This window comes from Gracilinanus agilis, chromosome 1 (genome assembly GCF_016433145.1).
Source record: "Gracilinanus agilis isolate LMUSP501 chromosome 1, AgileGrace, whole genome shotgun sequence".
Classification (NCBI taxonomy): Eukaryota; Metazoa; Chordata; class Mammalia; order Didelphimorphia; family Didelphidae; genus Gracilinanus; species Gracilinanus agilis.
The window spans coordinates 673,049,274-673,064,327 of NC_058130.1; the positions used below are offsets into that span (position 1 = coordinate 673,049,274).

General features: G+C 39.8%; 2 protein-coding genes across 2 annotated transcripts in view; both read right to left on the reverse strand.

Annotated features, from left to right (window-relative positions):
- The window catches only part of WASHC5 (WASH complex subunit 5), a 92,548-nt gene that overhangs the window by 12,993 nt on the left and 64,501 nt on the right, over positions 1-15,054 (reverse strand). Inside the window, exons 23-26 of the mRNA XM_044669141.1 lie at positions 14,328-14,431; positions 13,112-13,241; positions 12,194-12,290; positions 4,071-4,224 (exon numbers count right to left, since the gene is read on the reverse strand). Of these exons, the coding sequence (XP_044525076.1) occupies positions 4,071-4,224; positions 12,194-12,290; positions 13,112-13,241; positions 14,328-14,431 (485 nt within the window). The remainder of the gene's footprint in view (positions 1-4,070; positions 4,225-12,193; positions 12,291-13,111; positions 13,242-14,327; positions 14,432-15,054) is intronic.
- LOC123241519 (zinc finger protein 106-like) lies at positions 5,732-9,753 on the reverse strand. The gene is given in 2 exon segments (XM_044669148.1): positions 5,732-9,263; positions 9,265-9,753. Coding segments are annotated over 2 exon segments (3,810 nt in total). The 5' UTR covers positions 9,579-9,753; the 3' UTR covers positions 5,732-5,767.

Genomic DNA, 15,054 nt, shown 5'->3' on the forward strand with positions numbered 1-15,054 from the left:
AACCCAGGATCTCCCTGTCTCTAAACCCAGTGAGCCACCTAACTGCCCCCTATTGGTTGACTTTCAGCTTAATATAAGCCAAAAGCATAACTTTCCGGGGCCAACTCTTCAATTTGCACCTTTGATCTTATTCCTTCCTGACTCTCCTAGTTTGTACTTTTGGTCTCTCAGTTATTGTCCCTTTCATTTTTCATTTCTCCTTATTAACTACTTAACCTTGCTACCTCTCTTCAAACTATAATATATATATATATATATATCTTTTCTTTTAAAAAAAAAAAAGAAAAAAGAAAACAAAAAAACCCCCTTACCTTCTATCTTAGAATCAATACTGATGCGGGGAGGGGGAAGGAGGGGCAGCTGGGTAGCTCAGTGGATTGGACTATGAGGTCCTGGGTTCAAAAATCTGATCTCAGACACTTCCTAGCTATGTGACCCTGGGCAAATCACTTAACTCCCATTGCCTTAAAAAAAAAAAAAAAAAAAAGAATCAATACTGAGTATCAGTTCCAACGCAGAAGAATGGTAAGGTCTAGGCAATGTGGGTTAAGTGACTTGCCCAGATCACACAGTCAAGGAGTGCCTGAAGTCAGATTTGACTCCAGGTTCTCCTGACTCCAGGCCTGGAATATTATCCACTAAACCCCCAACTGCCCCCATTCCTAGCTTTTCAATAACATTGTAAAAATTTAAATGAATTTACAATAACTTCAAATATTATATCTTTATAAGATTTATTTATAATCACAAGAAGTAAAGGAATAAAAAGGAAACAAAATTAAAAATGTGGCCAAGCTAATCTACTTGTTCAAAGTGCCTGTGTTCACAGCTGCCCTCATAGGAAGGAAAGTGCCCTAGACCCCCAGCTCCCCACAATTTATCTCCTGTTTACGTCAGCACATGATGACAGGAAGTCAATGGGCTCCTGGGTGATGCAGTTCAAAGGTACAAGATTTCTATTTACACAACATCATCCTATGTTGTCTCCCTTTTACAAACTAACAAAAGTCATCTATGTTCACTGCCTCCATTCTTTTGTATCTCCCTCTAATAGAATGTGAGCTCCTTAAGAATAGGGACTGTCTTTTCTGTTTGCAGCCCAGCACTTAGCATAATGATTTGTACAAGTGATTGATGTTTTTTTCTTTCATTAATGACTGCTTCAATAATTAATGAGAACTTTCACGTGATTCTAAACATTATAATGTGGCTTCTACTTCCAGTCTCAATCATTCAAATGAAAATGATCTCTTCAAAGTTACCAAATGATCTCTAAATGGTCAAATCTAGTGATTTAAGCTTAATTTAAATTTCACAACTCTTAACTTTCATGCACCCTGCAACAGTTGCCACTCTTAACCCTCCTTTTCTGGATATTCTTGTCTTCTTCAGGTTGCCATGATACTGCTCCCTCTAGGTTGTCCTATCTGCTGACTGCTCCCTTCCAGACTCCTTTGCTGGAATCTCATCCAGGCCCTTCAACTAACTGTGGATGTACCCCAGGGCTCTGTTCTGGGCTCTCTTCAATTCTCTCTTTATACTTTCTCACTTACTGATCTCATTACTTCCATTGGTAGTAATGAACATTTCTATTCAGTAAACTCCCTAGTCATTCTATCGAACTCCATTCCTGTCTCATAGTCCACTGAACATTTGAATTGTCTGTCCTGTAGGTACCTCAAACTTAACCTCTGTATTTCCCTGACTGACGCTTGCAACCCCAGTGGTGTCTTTAACTTCTTTTCTCACTCACTCCATGTAACCAGTCAGTTGCTAATCTTTTTTATTCATTCAAAGACCTTTATAAACTAGTCCCCATCTTGCCTTTCTAGGTTTCTTACACTTTACATCCTACCTTCCCTAACTAAATACTCTGTGATCTAGTGACACTGGCCTTCTTGGGGATCTTTAAACAAGACACCCCATCTCCCCACTCTGGGCATTTTCACTGCACAGAATGTATTCTTTCTTCATCTCTGCCTCTTTGTTTCCTTCATGGCCCAACTAAAATCCTACTTTCTAAAGGAAGCCTTTCCCAATCCATCTCAATTCTGGCACCTTCCCTCTGCTAATTATCTCCTATATTTTGACTGTATCTTGTCTGAACATAGCTGTTTATATGCTATCTCTCCCATTAGACTAAGAGCTCCTTGAGGGCAGGGACTCTCTTTTGCCTTTCTTAGCAAATAGTAGATACTTAATAAATTTTAACTGACACCTCCTTTACAATACTCACATAACCACTATCTAGTTTGGGTCCCTATCATATCTTGCTTGGACTATTATAGTAACCTTTTTTTTTTTTAAACCCTTAACTTCTGTGTATTGGCTCCTTGGTGGAAGAGTGGTAAGGGTGGGCAATGGGGGTCAAGTGACTTCCCAGGGTCACACAGCTGGGAAGTGTCTGAGGCCAGATTTGAACCTAGGACCTCCCGTCTCTAGGCCTGACTCTCAATCCACTGAGCTACCCAGCTGCCCCCCTATAGTAACCTTCTAACTGGTCCTCCTCGGTTTAAGTTTCTCCACTTCTGTCTGTCCATCACAGATGCCAATATGATTTTCCAACATTATAGATCTGAACATACTTATTGTGCCCAATAACCTCCATGGCTTCCAATTACCTTTAGGTTCAAATATGAACTCCTCTGTTTGGCATAGAAAGCTCTTCACAACCCGACCATTTCCTATGCCTAGTTTCCACAACTTCTTGCCCTTTATGGTCAAGAAATCATAATGTCTGACTTGTTCCTTCCATTGGAGCTCAATGAGGCTCAACGTCTTTGAATTGGCTGTGACCATGCTAGGAAAGGGTCTTGGACTTCATCTCTGACTCTTGAAATCCTCAGTTCCTTTAGGAGGCAGTTTAAACACTACCTTCTTTAGGAGGCCTTTCCTAGACAGTCAGATGTTAAGGCCTTGTCCCTGGAAGCTATCTTCTAGCAGCTCTGTATCTTGTTCATTATCTCTTTATGTACACACTGTCATATTGTCTTCCTTACAAGAATGTAAATTCCCTGGGGGAAGGGACTGTTTTGGCTTATTCACTGTATTTCATCTTAATTTGCCTGAGGCTGAGTACTTTGTACACCATGCTTTAGGGACCTGGGTGACTAGCAATTCCTCATCTTGCTTATGGAGAGAATAAGGAGTAGGTTCAAGTAGAAGGAGAAAAGATTCAAGAAATACAAAAGAAAAAAATGTACATTTGCAAGGGTGGTCAGGGTGGAAAAGATTATGAGTTTGGGCTATGGCTATGGAAAATTTTCCCTTATAGGTCTTTAAAATGGAAAGGCCATCTTTTTGGCCTTTCTTCCATCTGTTTGGATTGGTGTCAGTGTATTGTCAGGGAAGGATGTCTGAAGGTGGAAGCTGTACATAAATTATATAACCACCATGGTTTCTTTTCAGAGAGCTCTATGTAGGCAACTGGTGGCCCAGTAGACACAGTCAATAGGAAGACCTGATTTAAAATCTGATTATAAGCCACTTACTAGCTGTGTGACTCTTGGCAAGTTGCTTAACCTCTGTCCAGTTTCTTCATTTGTAAAATGGGATAATAATGACACCTGCCTCAGAGTATCACTGTGAGGATCACACACACACGTACATATTCTCTTTATTTTACTTACGTTTATATGATATATATTAATACATAACATACATGACATTATATATACATATATATGTATATATGTATATATACTTCTTTCTGTCTTAGTAACAACTCTAAGACAGTAGGGCAAAGGCTAGGCAAATGTGGCTGACTTGCTAAGAGTCACACATCTAGGAAGTATCTGAGGCCATATACTTGGACCCACATCTTCCTGACTCCAGGCCTGGTGCTCTATTATGCAACCTAGCTGCCCCTAAATGATGAGACTATAAAGTACTTAGTGCAGTGCCTGGAACATAGTAGGTGCTATATCAGTGCTTCCCCTATTTCCCTAGATTTGGGATGATCAGTAAGAAATTTTTTGAGCTTTTTATCTGTAATATTTTGAAAAATGGTCCCCATTCCTTTCTATTAGTAGTATTACATGAGTAACTTACACAAAGGGTATCATTCTTACCTTGTACATTGCTCCATTGTGGAGCGGATAAACTGGCCGATCAAAGCCAGGAACTGTTCAGTGTATCGGGAATGAAATTGCTTCAGAAGAGTAAGAAGTCCTAGGACCAAGGGAGGCCAGTCAACTGGATCTGTGGGCTTTCGGCAGACCATCCCTAAAGGCAAAATATAACACCCATGTTAAGTGCTTCCAGTGTGGATCTCAAAATGTCTCATCTCCACTCAATTGTTAATGGAATAATACTGTTAGCTTGTGTGAGCAAGTCACTCTTCTCTGGGTTTGTTAAACTCTGAGACACAATTGTGAGAAAATGTGTAAACTCTACTAAATTATTTTAATTTTTATATTTTTATAGAAGCTTTTTGTTTTGACACAGTATTCACTCTCCCAATACTTCAGAGGATTTTAGCAACTGTGATTGATTGATGGTGTACTTAACTTTCCACTCTTGACAGACAGAAATATCTGAAATTGCTGTATCTGAACTGAACATTATTGTCATTTAGAGTTAACTTAATTTTCTTTGTACTGGACACTGTGCATTATTGCCCTTTTGGTTTACTTTCTTACGGATCAGTTCAATGCCATATTTTTTTTTTTCAAAGTAAACAGGTTTTATTTAGAGCATCACTTGGAAAACTATAAATATTGAGGGGTAAGCATGTAACTTTAGGTATGTAGATATATAAACTGGAGGATTAACTACTCAGCTTCTCTCTAAGATTATGTCAATAATTTAAAATGTATTGTGAATACTAACTCTTTAACTGGGTTCTACTGTTGTGTACATAAAAAAACACACCCATAAGTAAATCAGATATTAGTATGAGGTCCAGTTAATAGTAATAGTATATTGTCTATAATCCCTTTTATTAATATTTTTACAATATATCATCAATGAAAAGTTGTGATTTTCAACATATACATCCCCTGTATGAACTCAGCTTCTAAAACTCTCCTTTATACAGACGTCATTCTTCTCTCTCGGTCACAGTCTTCCCATCCATCAGGAATTCCTAGCCCATCCTGACTTTCAGAAACCCCTTAAGACTCCTCCTTAGGTTAGGTGATTTTATTACTGTCTGCTGAGGACCAGAGTTGGTAGGAGTCACTTTTGGCTGGTCAAGGCAAACAAATGGAGTATTGCAGTCTGAAGAATTCCATTGTGATTAGTCTAATTTTCCAAATTCAGGTTCTACTATGATACATGCTGATGAAAGGTAAATATATTATATCCTAAATCAAAGGTTTTCACATGATCCAACCTTTAGCACCTTGCAAGTTTTCTAACCATTCCCCATCTTTGCCTAAGGCTTATATTTAATTGACATTAACAATTACAATGATAGTTTTTCAAATAACTATACTGACTCTTAGCTTAACAGGCATATAACAAAAATAAGCAAATAATCAGCTCTTTATTGATTGTAGTAAATGGAACTCCTCTTAAAAGTGGTAAGGAGCCTATAGCTAAAGATCCTAAAAGTACAGCAAGTTATGGAAAGATCTAATGGCCTGTGCCAGATCTGTCCAACAAGCCTTAAAAGAAAAAAAACAAAAAACAGCAAGAAACTAAAAAAGAGATCATAATACTCTTCATCTTAAATGTACTGAATACCTTGTAATAGTCAGCCTATCACAAAGAACTATACTGGCTGACATGTGGCCCTATTTCCCTTCCTTAAGATTATCTATCCTTAATGCAGAAGAAAGCTGACTGACATACTATTCGTTTGTAGCAATTCCTCAGAAGCACTGCAGGCAGAATCCTGTAGCACAGCATTCACATTTTCTTGCTCAGGAGACATGGGCTCTTGTTTAATCTGCACTGATGAGTCTGGAGCTGGGCATGTGATACTCCCAGGAGCCTGGAAAGCAGGAGGTGTGCACACCCAAAGTGGCACTCCAGGGGCAGATGGTGATATATGGGAAGGGGGAGTCTCCAAAAAGAGAGGGAAAAAAGGACTAGGCAGAGGAGGGGGATCAGCAGCTGTCTGAGATCTGCTCTTTCGCTCACGGGAAGGGCTGCAGGGGACCTGTTCTGTCCGCTCAGGAGGTTCATAAGTTTCTTGTAATCCTTGTAGAATCTGTATTCTGTGGGTCCTCAGGCCACTCATCTCCATCGTTATCTGTTGTTTCAGCATAAGGAGTCTCTGGACTTCCACAAAAGCTGCCTGAAGGGCTGCCCGGGCCTGCAGAAGGTTGTTATCCATACACTGCAAGGATTTACTCAGCTCCTCCTCCCGTAAAGAAATATTCAGCAGTTGGTCAACCTCAGAACGTTCTTTTTTGCCTTTAATTTTCCTTCTTTTATTCTTTCTTTCCAGACTTGGAAGCTCAGGTGAAGATCCATCTCCAGTTGCCCTGCGCTTCTTCCGGAGGCCCTGGCCGTCATTCTGCTCCGCCCCAGAGGTACAACTGCTGTCTGTAGCAGCATCCACCAAACTAGAGATGCCAAGACCTGAGGAGGCATTAGACGATAACGAGTTCCCTTCTCCATTACTTTCCTGAGTGTTTTGATTCTCAGAAAGAGGTGTTGAGCTCTCCTGCCTGTTCAGTTCTTCTTGTCTGGCAGAGCGCATCAAGGATATCATTTGGTCAGGGGGCAACTGGGCACTATGCCTCCTTCGAGTGGCAACACTTTCAACCCTTTCGCCTGCCCTGGAGGAGGAAGCCAGAGGCATCATGTCCTGTTTAAAGTTCACGTTTGCTTTCTGACCTTGAGCTGTCTGCAGTGAATTACTGGGTGGAACAATCTGCTGGGGTTCATTTTCCTTTCCTGTAGCCTGCTCAGTGAAGAAGTTGTACATGGAGGGAGTCCTGTCCATGATCACACTGCTCTCAGAAAGACTACGTTTTCTTGCCAGTGCAGGTGATGTAGCAATGGAAATACCTTCCCACTGGAAACCTTCTAAACTGGACAGGTCAGGTTCCTCATCCAAATCCAACACTTCCTGCTCATTCTGAACTATTGGTACCATCTCTATGCCAAACCTGGGTAAACCTTTGCCCAGCTCCTGCTTCTTCTTGGTTACCTGCTGAATGACCTGTACCCAGTTGACATTTCTTTGAGAAGCATTCAGAATCTGCCTTAGAGTTGGTTTGAGTCCTGACTCCTTCTCTGTCTCACTCTTTCGATGGCCACTAACACTTCGAATGCGGCGTGCATTATTGAGATTGGGCTCAGGAAGATGAGCCCCAGGTTTGCTTTTCAAACTGATGTGCCGGGTTAGATCTCGCTGGAGAGAGGCAGGAAAACCAAGTTTGCTTAGTTCAGGAAGCAGAGAGCCTGAAGGTTGCCTTGTGCCTCCTTTCTGGAGGTCAACATCCAAATTACTGCTCTCAAAGCTTTCTGTTTCAAAAGGCAAACCTGATTTGACAGGTTCTTCAATCTGGATATCTTCCAATGATGTTTTCAAGTCTAGCAGTAAGCCTGACTGAGGACTACCTGCAGATGCTGCAGACTCCATTTGAAACTCTGATTCTTTGTGGTGAACTGTGGAGCCATCTGAATTAATAGAGCATTTCTCAGTTGTTTTATTAGTTTTGTCATCTCTCTCTTTCTCAGTTACAGGATGTTCACATTCTAAAGCGCCACAAAGTGAACCTTTGGGATTTAAGGGACCAAGATTTTCGACTTTTGCACCATGTTTTTCAAGATCTGATAGCTCTGCTTCACCTCTATCTTCTGGTGCACATTCTTGAAGCTCAGTGTTCAAAGAGCCTTTCACAGACTCTTCCCCATTCTTACTTTCTGATGCAGAGCTCCTGATACTTTTGGCATTGCTCAGGAGTGGATTTTGTAGGGGCTGACTACATTTCAACACCTCCTTACCTTTCTTCAAGATTTCACTTAAATTGTCAACAGGCTCTTTCTGAGTCCCATCAAGCACAGTTTTATTTCCTTTTAATACACAAGAACAAGAACTACGTAGTTTAGATACATAAGAGGAATTCTGGTTGTCTTCTAAGCTAAGTGTATTTGAGTGATTCTGACATTCTCCAGGAGTTGCAGACAAAGGTTTTGTATTTTTCGAGAGGTTCTTTGAATCTTGTTTTTGAGATGAGGATCTAGTGTTTGGGAATGGAAGGAGTGGAGACTTTAGTGATGGCATTTTATGTGAACTGTTCTCCTGTTCAGGTATTACTCTAGACGGGCAAGTGGTCATTGCCTCACTAGAAACAGTGTGATCAGAAGTGACCTTGTGATCAAAGGACCCCGACTGGTTTTCTTTCTGTGTTTTCAGCTTTGTGGAATTATCTGTATTATTAGTCTTGGGATCTTTCCCACAAGCAGTTATTAGGTGAAAAAGAAAAGGAGGTTCATCTACCACCTCTGACTTTTTAGCAGTTGCTTCCTTCAACCCTGGTTGTTGTGGCTCTACAATTTTGGGGGAGGGGTAAAGAGTCCAGCGATGTATTTTATCCTTTGATACATTACCACTCTTTCCACTCATCTTAGGTACTATAATTTCTGCTTGCTTAGAGGTTTGACTTTCAGGTTGCTCAGAAGTGCTGAAGTCAAGTAAGCCCTCTGAAGGAAGCTTATCACTTGTAAAATCTAATAGGTAATCATTATCATCTTTAGTAGGACCTCTATTCTCTTGCCTTTGCCGTGTATATCTCCCTTGATTATACTTATTTAATTTATTAGATTTCTTGTTCCATAACATGGTCATGTCATCAATTTGGCAGTTAGAATTCCTGTTTCTCCCAGGCTGAAATATGTCTCCAGGGCCACTATAATTCCAACTTTTTGTACCTCGTGCCTTGGATTGCCAGTTTCCACTACTGTTGTTCATGTGCCAAAAACCATCTGTTCCTTCAGAATGCCAGTTGGAATTCCTTCCTGTACCACCATGATGCCAATCTACTGTTCCATTGTTTGGATGCCAACCACCTCCAGAATTATTGTGGTTGTGATACCAATTTGAAGTTGCCCCTGGACCACTTTTGTGCCACCCAGAACGTCCTCTTGGTCCACCACCATTCCTCAAGGAATGTGGAAAGTTATTTTTCCGACCACCATTGAAGCCATCCTTCTCCCACTTCCAATCCCGCTGAAGTGGTGCACGATGGTGCCACGATGGCTGATCATAAACATCTCTCTCTTGGTAAGCTCCTCGGTCTTCTCTTCGCCACTGTCGTCTGTCATCAGAGTTTATTTCTTGGCCAGAAACAGATGCTTCATCGACTTTGTTCATTCCTTTGTTTTATTAGCTGAACGAGCTCTTTGTCAAAGTATTCTTCTTCCACCTCTTCTTCTTTTCCATCTTCTTCTCTTTCCTGAGCATCAACATTATCCTTGTGAAACTGGCTGGAAATATGTTTTGCATAAGCTGACAAGCCCACCACTGTCACCCGGCACACCCGGCACTCATGGTCACTGTCCCTTCCCTTCAAGTTTTCAAGTTCTCTATGATGCAGCATGCTCCGCACATGTTCATTCATTTCCTTTTTTGAGCTGTATACAGTATGACACAATATACATTTTCGTTTTCGTACCATAGTGACTGGAGCAGAAGACTTCACTTGCACTCGACTTCCTTTACTCCATCGCACCGCCGAGGCCCTGGCGAGGAGGGCCTCACCACCCCCGGCCCTGGCCTCCTGGTGGGGTCTGGTGGCCCGCTCCCGGACCCTCGCTCCCCGCCGGGCCCTGCAGCCGCCGCCCTCAATGCCATATTTCAATAGTTAGACTGTGGCCCTCTCCTGGCCTGAGGGACCCTAGTCACATAATATGAGGAAAGGCAGCAAAGCCAAAAGGAGAATCTCTCCCAAATCTCAAAGCAGCAGGTAAATAGCAAAGTTCCTGGGATAACTAGCTCAAATTTCCATGTTTTAGTGTTCTACGTATACCAGGATCAGATGAAAAGAAATGTTTATATTTGAGAAGAGAAGACCTGCTTGAGGGTGGACTAGGAGAGCTGTGTGCAGGTACTGAAAGAACTGTCTTATGGAAAGGGATTACCTCAGTTATTCTTGGCCCCAGAGGACTCAACTAGAAGCAATGAGGAGAGATGCTACAGAGGCAGATTTCCATTTATATATGGAAATATCTCACAAATCAGAGTGGTTTGAAAGTTGACAACATATGTAAAGTGCTTTGCAAACTTTAAAGAGCTCTACAGGGGTGGCTAAGTGGCACAATGGATAGAGTCAGGAGGGCTCAAGTTCAAATATGGTCTCAGACATTTCCTACCTGGGTGGCCCTTGGGGAAGTTACTTAATTCTGCCTACTCCTCACTCTTTGGTCTTAGAGTTGTGACTAAGACAGAAAGTAAAAATAAATAAAAAGATCTCTATAAATGTCAGCTCCTACTGGATTCTTTAAGAAGGGACCACTTGTCATGAGTGTTCAGTCTGTTCAGGTTAAACCAAATGACATTTGAGGTTCCTTTTCATTGAATCAACAAATTTTGTGCTTCTTTAATGTTGGACAAATTTAAGACTGATGTGAAATGGAGTCATACAATCTTTCCTGTCATGACACTTGGGCAAAGCTAATTAATGGATGGGATACATGCTTTTCATCATAAAATATAGTAACAATTTAAGGTTTACAAAGAACTTTCTTTTTCATTTAAAAAACAAATGAAAAAAACCCTGAAACTCTTACCTTCTATTTTAGAATTGATACTAAGTATTGGTTCCAAGGCTTAGGGTTTAGGGTGAGGCTACTGAGATTAAGTCACTTGCCCAGGGTTGAACAGCTAGGAAGTGCCCATGGTCACATATGAACCCAGGATACTCCTACCTCCAGCCCTGGTCCTCTAGCTACTGAGCCACTTAGCTGCCCCTATGAAGCACTTTATTTCTTTTTATTTTTTTTAAATCTTTATCTTCCGTTTTAAAATTAATACTGTGTATTGGTTCCAAGGCAGAGGAGTGGTGAAGGCTGAGCAATAGGGGTTAAGTAACTTGCTCAGGGTCACACAGGTAGGAAGTGTTTAAGGTCAGATTTGAACCTAGGATCTCCAGTCTTTAGGTCTGGCTCTCAATCCACTGAGCCACCAAGTTGCCCCAAAAGCACTTTCTTAAGAACAAACCTGTCAGGGAAGTCATTCTGGATGAGAAAGATGTAACAAATGATACATAAAACCAAAGTGATGCTGCAGTATATGAAGAGTAAGTTGGCCAAAAGTTGCTTAACACAGTGAAAATAAGTCATTCAGAGACTAATATATTTAATAGCAACACTAAGAACTTCCTGTGGCCAACACTTGTTTTTTCATAGCAACAAGAAGGGAACATTAATGATTACATCTAGAGATTATTTCTCCCAAATGAACTTTTGACCAATAAAATAAAACTTAATTTAGCATGAATTTAGGGAACTTATGTTATGAGCATCTAGCACTATCTGAGTAAAATATGATTTCTATTGTAGATTTTAAAAATTAATATCCTATATCTTGAAGTTTAATATTTATAAAGTTTATTACACTCATCTAAGGCTCTCATGTGGAGAGGAGAGGCAGGGTCAGGAGAAACCAAAACTAATATACAAACCACATAACAATGCATGCACACAAAAGGGAAAGGGAATTATGGGAAACATAAGGGTTCAAGATTCTAATTAATACACTCCCCCCTTTGATCCTTTGGGCGACCAGTCTCCCCAATGGATCATGGAAACATAATCAAATTAAAACTTACAATAATTTCTAAGAGTTCAAGATTCGAATAATACACTATCCTTTAGGTGGCTATAATCTAGAAAGGAGGAAAAATATGTGTATACAAGTAACTATAAGGCCTTAAGTGAGGAGAACTATAAGAATGGTATAAAAACAAAGTGCTGTAGAATTTCATAGTGGTGAGAATGACCATTTTTACTTAATTCTGGGGGAGGAGTGGCCATGAAACTGATACTTAGTATTAATTCTAAGTCAGAAAGTAATTTTTTTTTAAAGAATCATTATAAACATCTGGCTTATATCTAATCCCCAGTTAATGTTTTTAATAGGAAAATCATTCCAGAGAAAAAGACATTTACCTTATAAAAACATATTTACACTATAAATGTATGACAACTAGGAGTCTCTCTAAAATGTGAGTTGTTTCAGTTACTGATCTGATTATTAACATTAATTACTTTGAAGAATAAATAGATACAGTACCCAGGTTTTTGTTGTATTGAAGTTTTGGCAGCTGAGCAATCAAGAATAGGAAGTTAACCACAGGAAAATAGGGTAAACGTTTTGTCGTTATGTAAATCTGGGGACAGAAAGAAAGATAAAAAAAAAATCAACTTTCTTTGCATCATATATTTACTTTTCTTTTTATAAAATGTATCCCCCAATAGAATATAAATACCTTGAAGGTACAGCCTGTTGAGTTTTTGTTTTAGTCTATCCCCTGTGCTTTGCACAGGGCATGACAAATATGGAATACTTAATTAATGCTCTCAAAGGCCAAGCTTCCATCTTATTTTACATTTGCTCTTCAGAAAGAATGGTTCAAAACAGTGTAATTTTCAATGGACAGATTGATTCATTTGTGACTAGAGCATTTTCAACTTTCCCTACTTCAGTAACTAAAAAACCAGAAATATATGACTATTATCCTATTAAATATGAATCCCTTTAGTACTCTGGCAGGACTACGAGAGTGTAATGTATGTGGGGTGTGTATGAAGGATAAATGGGACTGGGAAGAGAGGAATGGAAAATGCGGTAGGGAGGAGAGGGATCAAAGGGAAAAGAAAGGGAAAAAAGGACAAAGTGAAGATATATAGATGGGAGATAGTAGAGAAAGTTCAATCAAGAATTTCCATGTGCCACAGGCTGCCCTCTTCCTGCTAAAGGAGATGGCGCAAATCCTGATTATACAGTTAGTCAAAATGACAAATATGTTATGAAGCAATAATGACTTAATATTTATCTGAATAAGCAAGTCACAGGTGAAAGACTACAGTTGAGCAGAATACTGGGCCTATCAAGAATGCTCCTTGTGCAAGAAGAGGCCAATTTAACTTTGCCAAACCAATGCATTGTGAAGAGTGAGTCCATTAGCTGATATAAACATGGGAATCTGACCTTATTCAGTGGATTGTGAATTCCCGCTGCTTCCAGATAGGCTGTGATTTCATATAACAGTGTATTGTCTTCCTTAGGGTAAGGAAGTGAAGGATCCTGATAGTGAGCTTCGATATCAGCTAAGATAGCTCTAAGTGAACATAAGTGAACATAAAAAATAGGGATCATAGAGTTAGAAAAACTTAAAATACTTTAAAAAACTTACCTTTTAAGTAAAAAAACCCTTTAAGTTCTACAAGTGATTGCAAAAAGAGAAGATTAGCCTAGATGTGGTGTTTTTAATCTTTTTTGTGTCATGGACCCCTTTGCCAGTCTAGTAAAATCTAGGGATCCTTTCTGAGAATAATGTTTTTAAATACACAAAATATAAAGGCTTACACAGGAAAACAATAATACTGAAATAGTTAAATTAAAATAGGAACCTTCCCTCTCCCTGCTAATTTATGGACTTCCCCACCAGAAATATATCCACAAGACTGCTATGGGGTCCATAAAGCCCAGGTGAAAACCTCTTAATTAAATGATCTTTAAGAGCTCTTCCAGTAGCTAATTTATATAACTCCTTTTCAGGACCATCCATCATTTTAAGAGGATAATTCCACAAAATTATTTTATCAAAGAGTCAAAATGACATGGAAGTATTGCAATTTTCAAAGGTTGACTAAACTATATTTCATTATTACTTTCTCTAAACTACTAATTTAGAGACCAAGCACTGATTTGGAATTTGTTAATAGAGTCATTAAAACAGGAGAAACCAGTTACAATACTGAGGAAAAGAAAGTCTTCAGAATAGTAACAATAGTAATCATAATAATTAGTAACATTTATATAGCACCAACTCTGTTTCAGGTTCTTTTACAATTATTATCTCATTGATCCTTACAATAATTCAGGGAGGTAGGTGCTATTAATACTACTATTTTATAGATGAGGAAACTGAGGCAAAGAGAGGTTAATGACTTGCCCAGAGTCACACAGCTAGTAAGTGTCTGAGTTGAGTTTGAACTCAAGTCTTCTTGACTCTTTCATCTACTGTCGCACCTAGCTGACTAGTTGACAGATGTGATTATACTCTGAAAACATGAGCGTACATTTTTGAGAACATATGCCTAATAAAATACCTAAAAGGCAGTTAAGAAAAGTGCAAAAATGTGATTTTTGATCAAGAACTTCTCTAGAGGCACAAAATGCTATTTCAAAAACTCATTCTTACTTATTGAGATTTTCCAAAGCTGCTGCCAGGTGTTTGGAGTCAAATCTGCAGGAATAATTTAGCTCATTAGCAATCTGTTGCCTCAAAACCTGCATTTGTCCAACCTATAAGTAAAATGAGAAAGAGAAAACTCAAATAAAGACAGTACTAGATGAAAGGTAGATATCAAGGACCTAAGTGTGATCCATGACAGTCATTGGATATAATAGCAGGTTTGGAAAGCATTAGGCCCTTGGAAGAGTTTTGTTGTGAGGAAGATTAGGTAGTTATTAATTAAGTATTAAGGATGTACCTAGCAGGAAGGCTGGAGCATTCTAAGATGGAATGAAGGGGCAGGAAGAAGTGGTTTGTGCTCTGAGAGAGACTCCATTAGGGGTTGGCACAAACTGTGGTTAGCCCTGGGAGTTCTCAGAGTAAAGGACACCCTGCATCCTGATTTCCCTGGGATCCTGAGTGGTGGTGGCTTTCCAGCAAGAGGACAAGACCTACAGAGAAGCACCAAGAAGAGGAGAAGTTTGGGATCTGGTGGACAGCATCTCAAGCACACTCTTTCTTCTTGGATATCTTGGACCACCTAAGCTTTTGGCATCCTGATCATCTGTGGATTACTGTGAGAACCCCAAAGCCACCCTCAGACCCATTTGCTGTGCTGGTCAAATCTGGCTGGTACCAGGTTTGAGGTCTTCACAGTGACTCCCACACTGCTCCTTTGGCCCTGCCTGCTTAG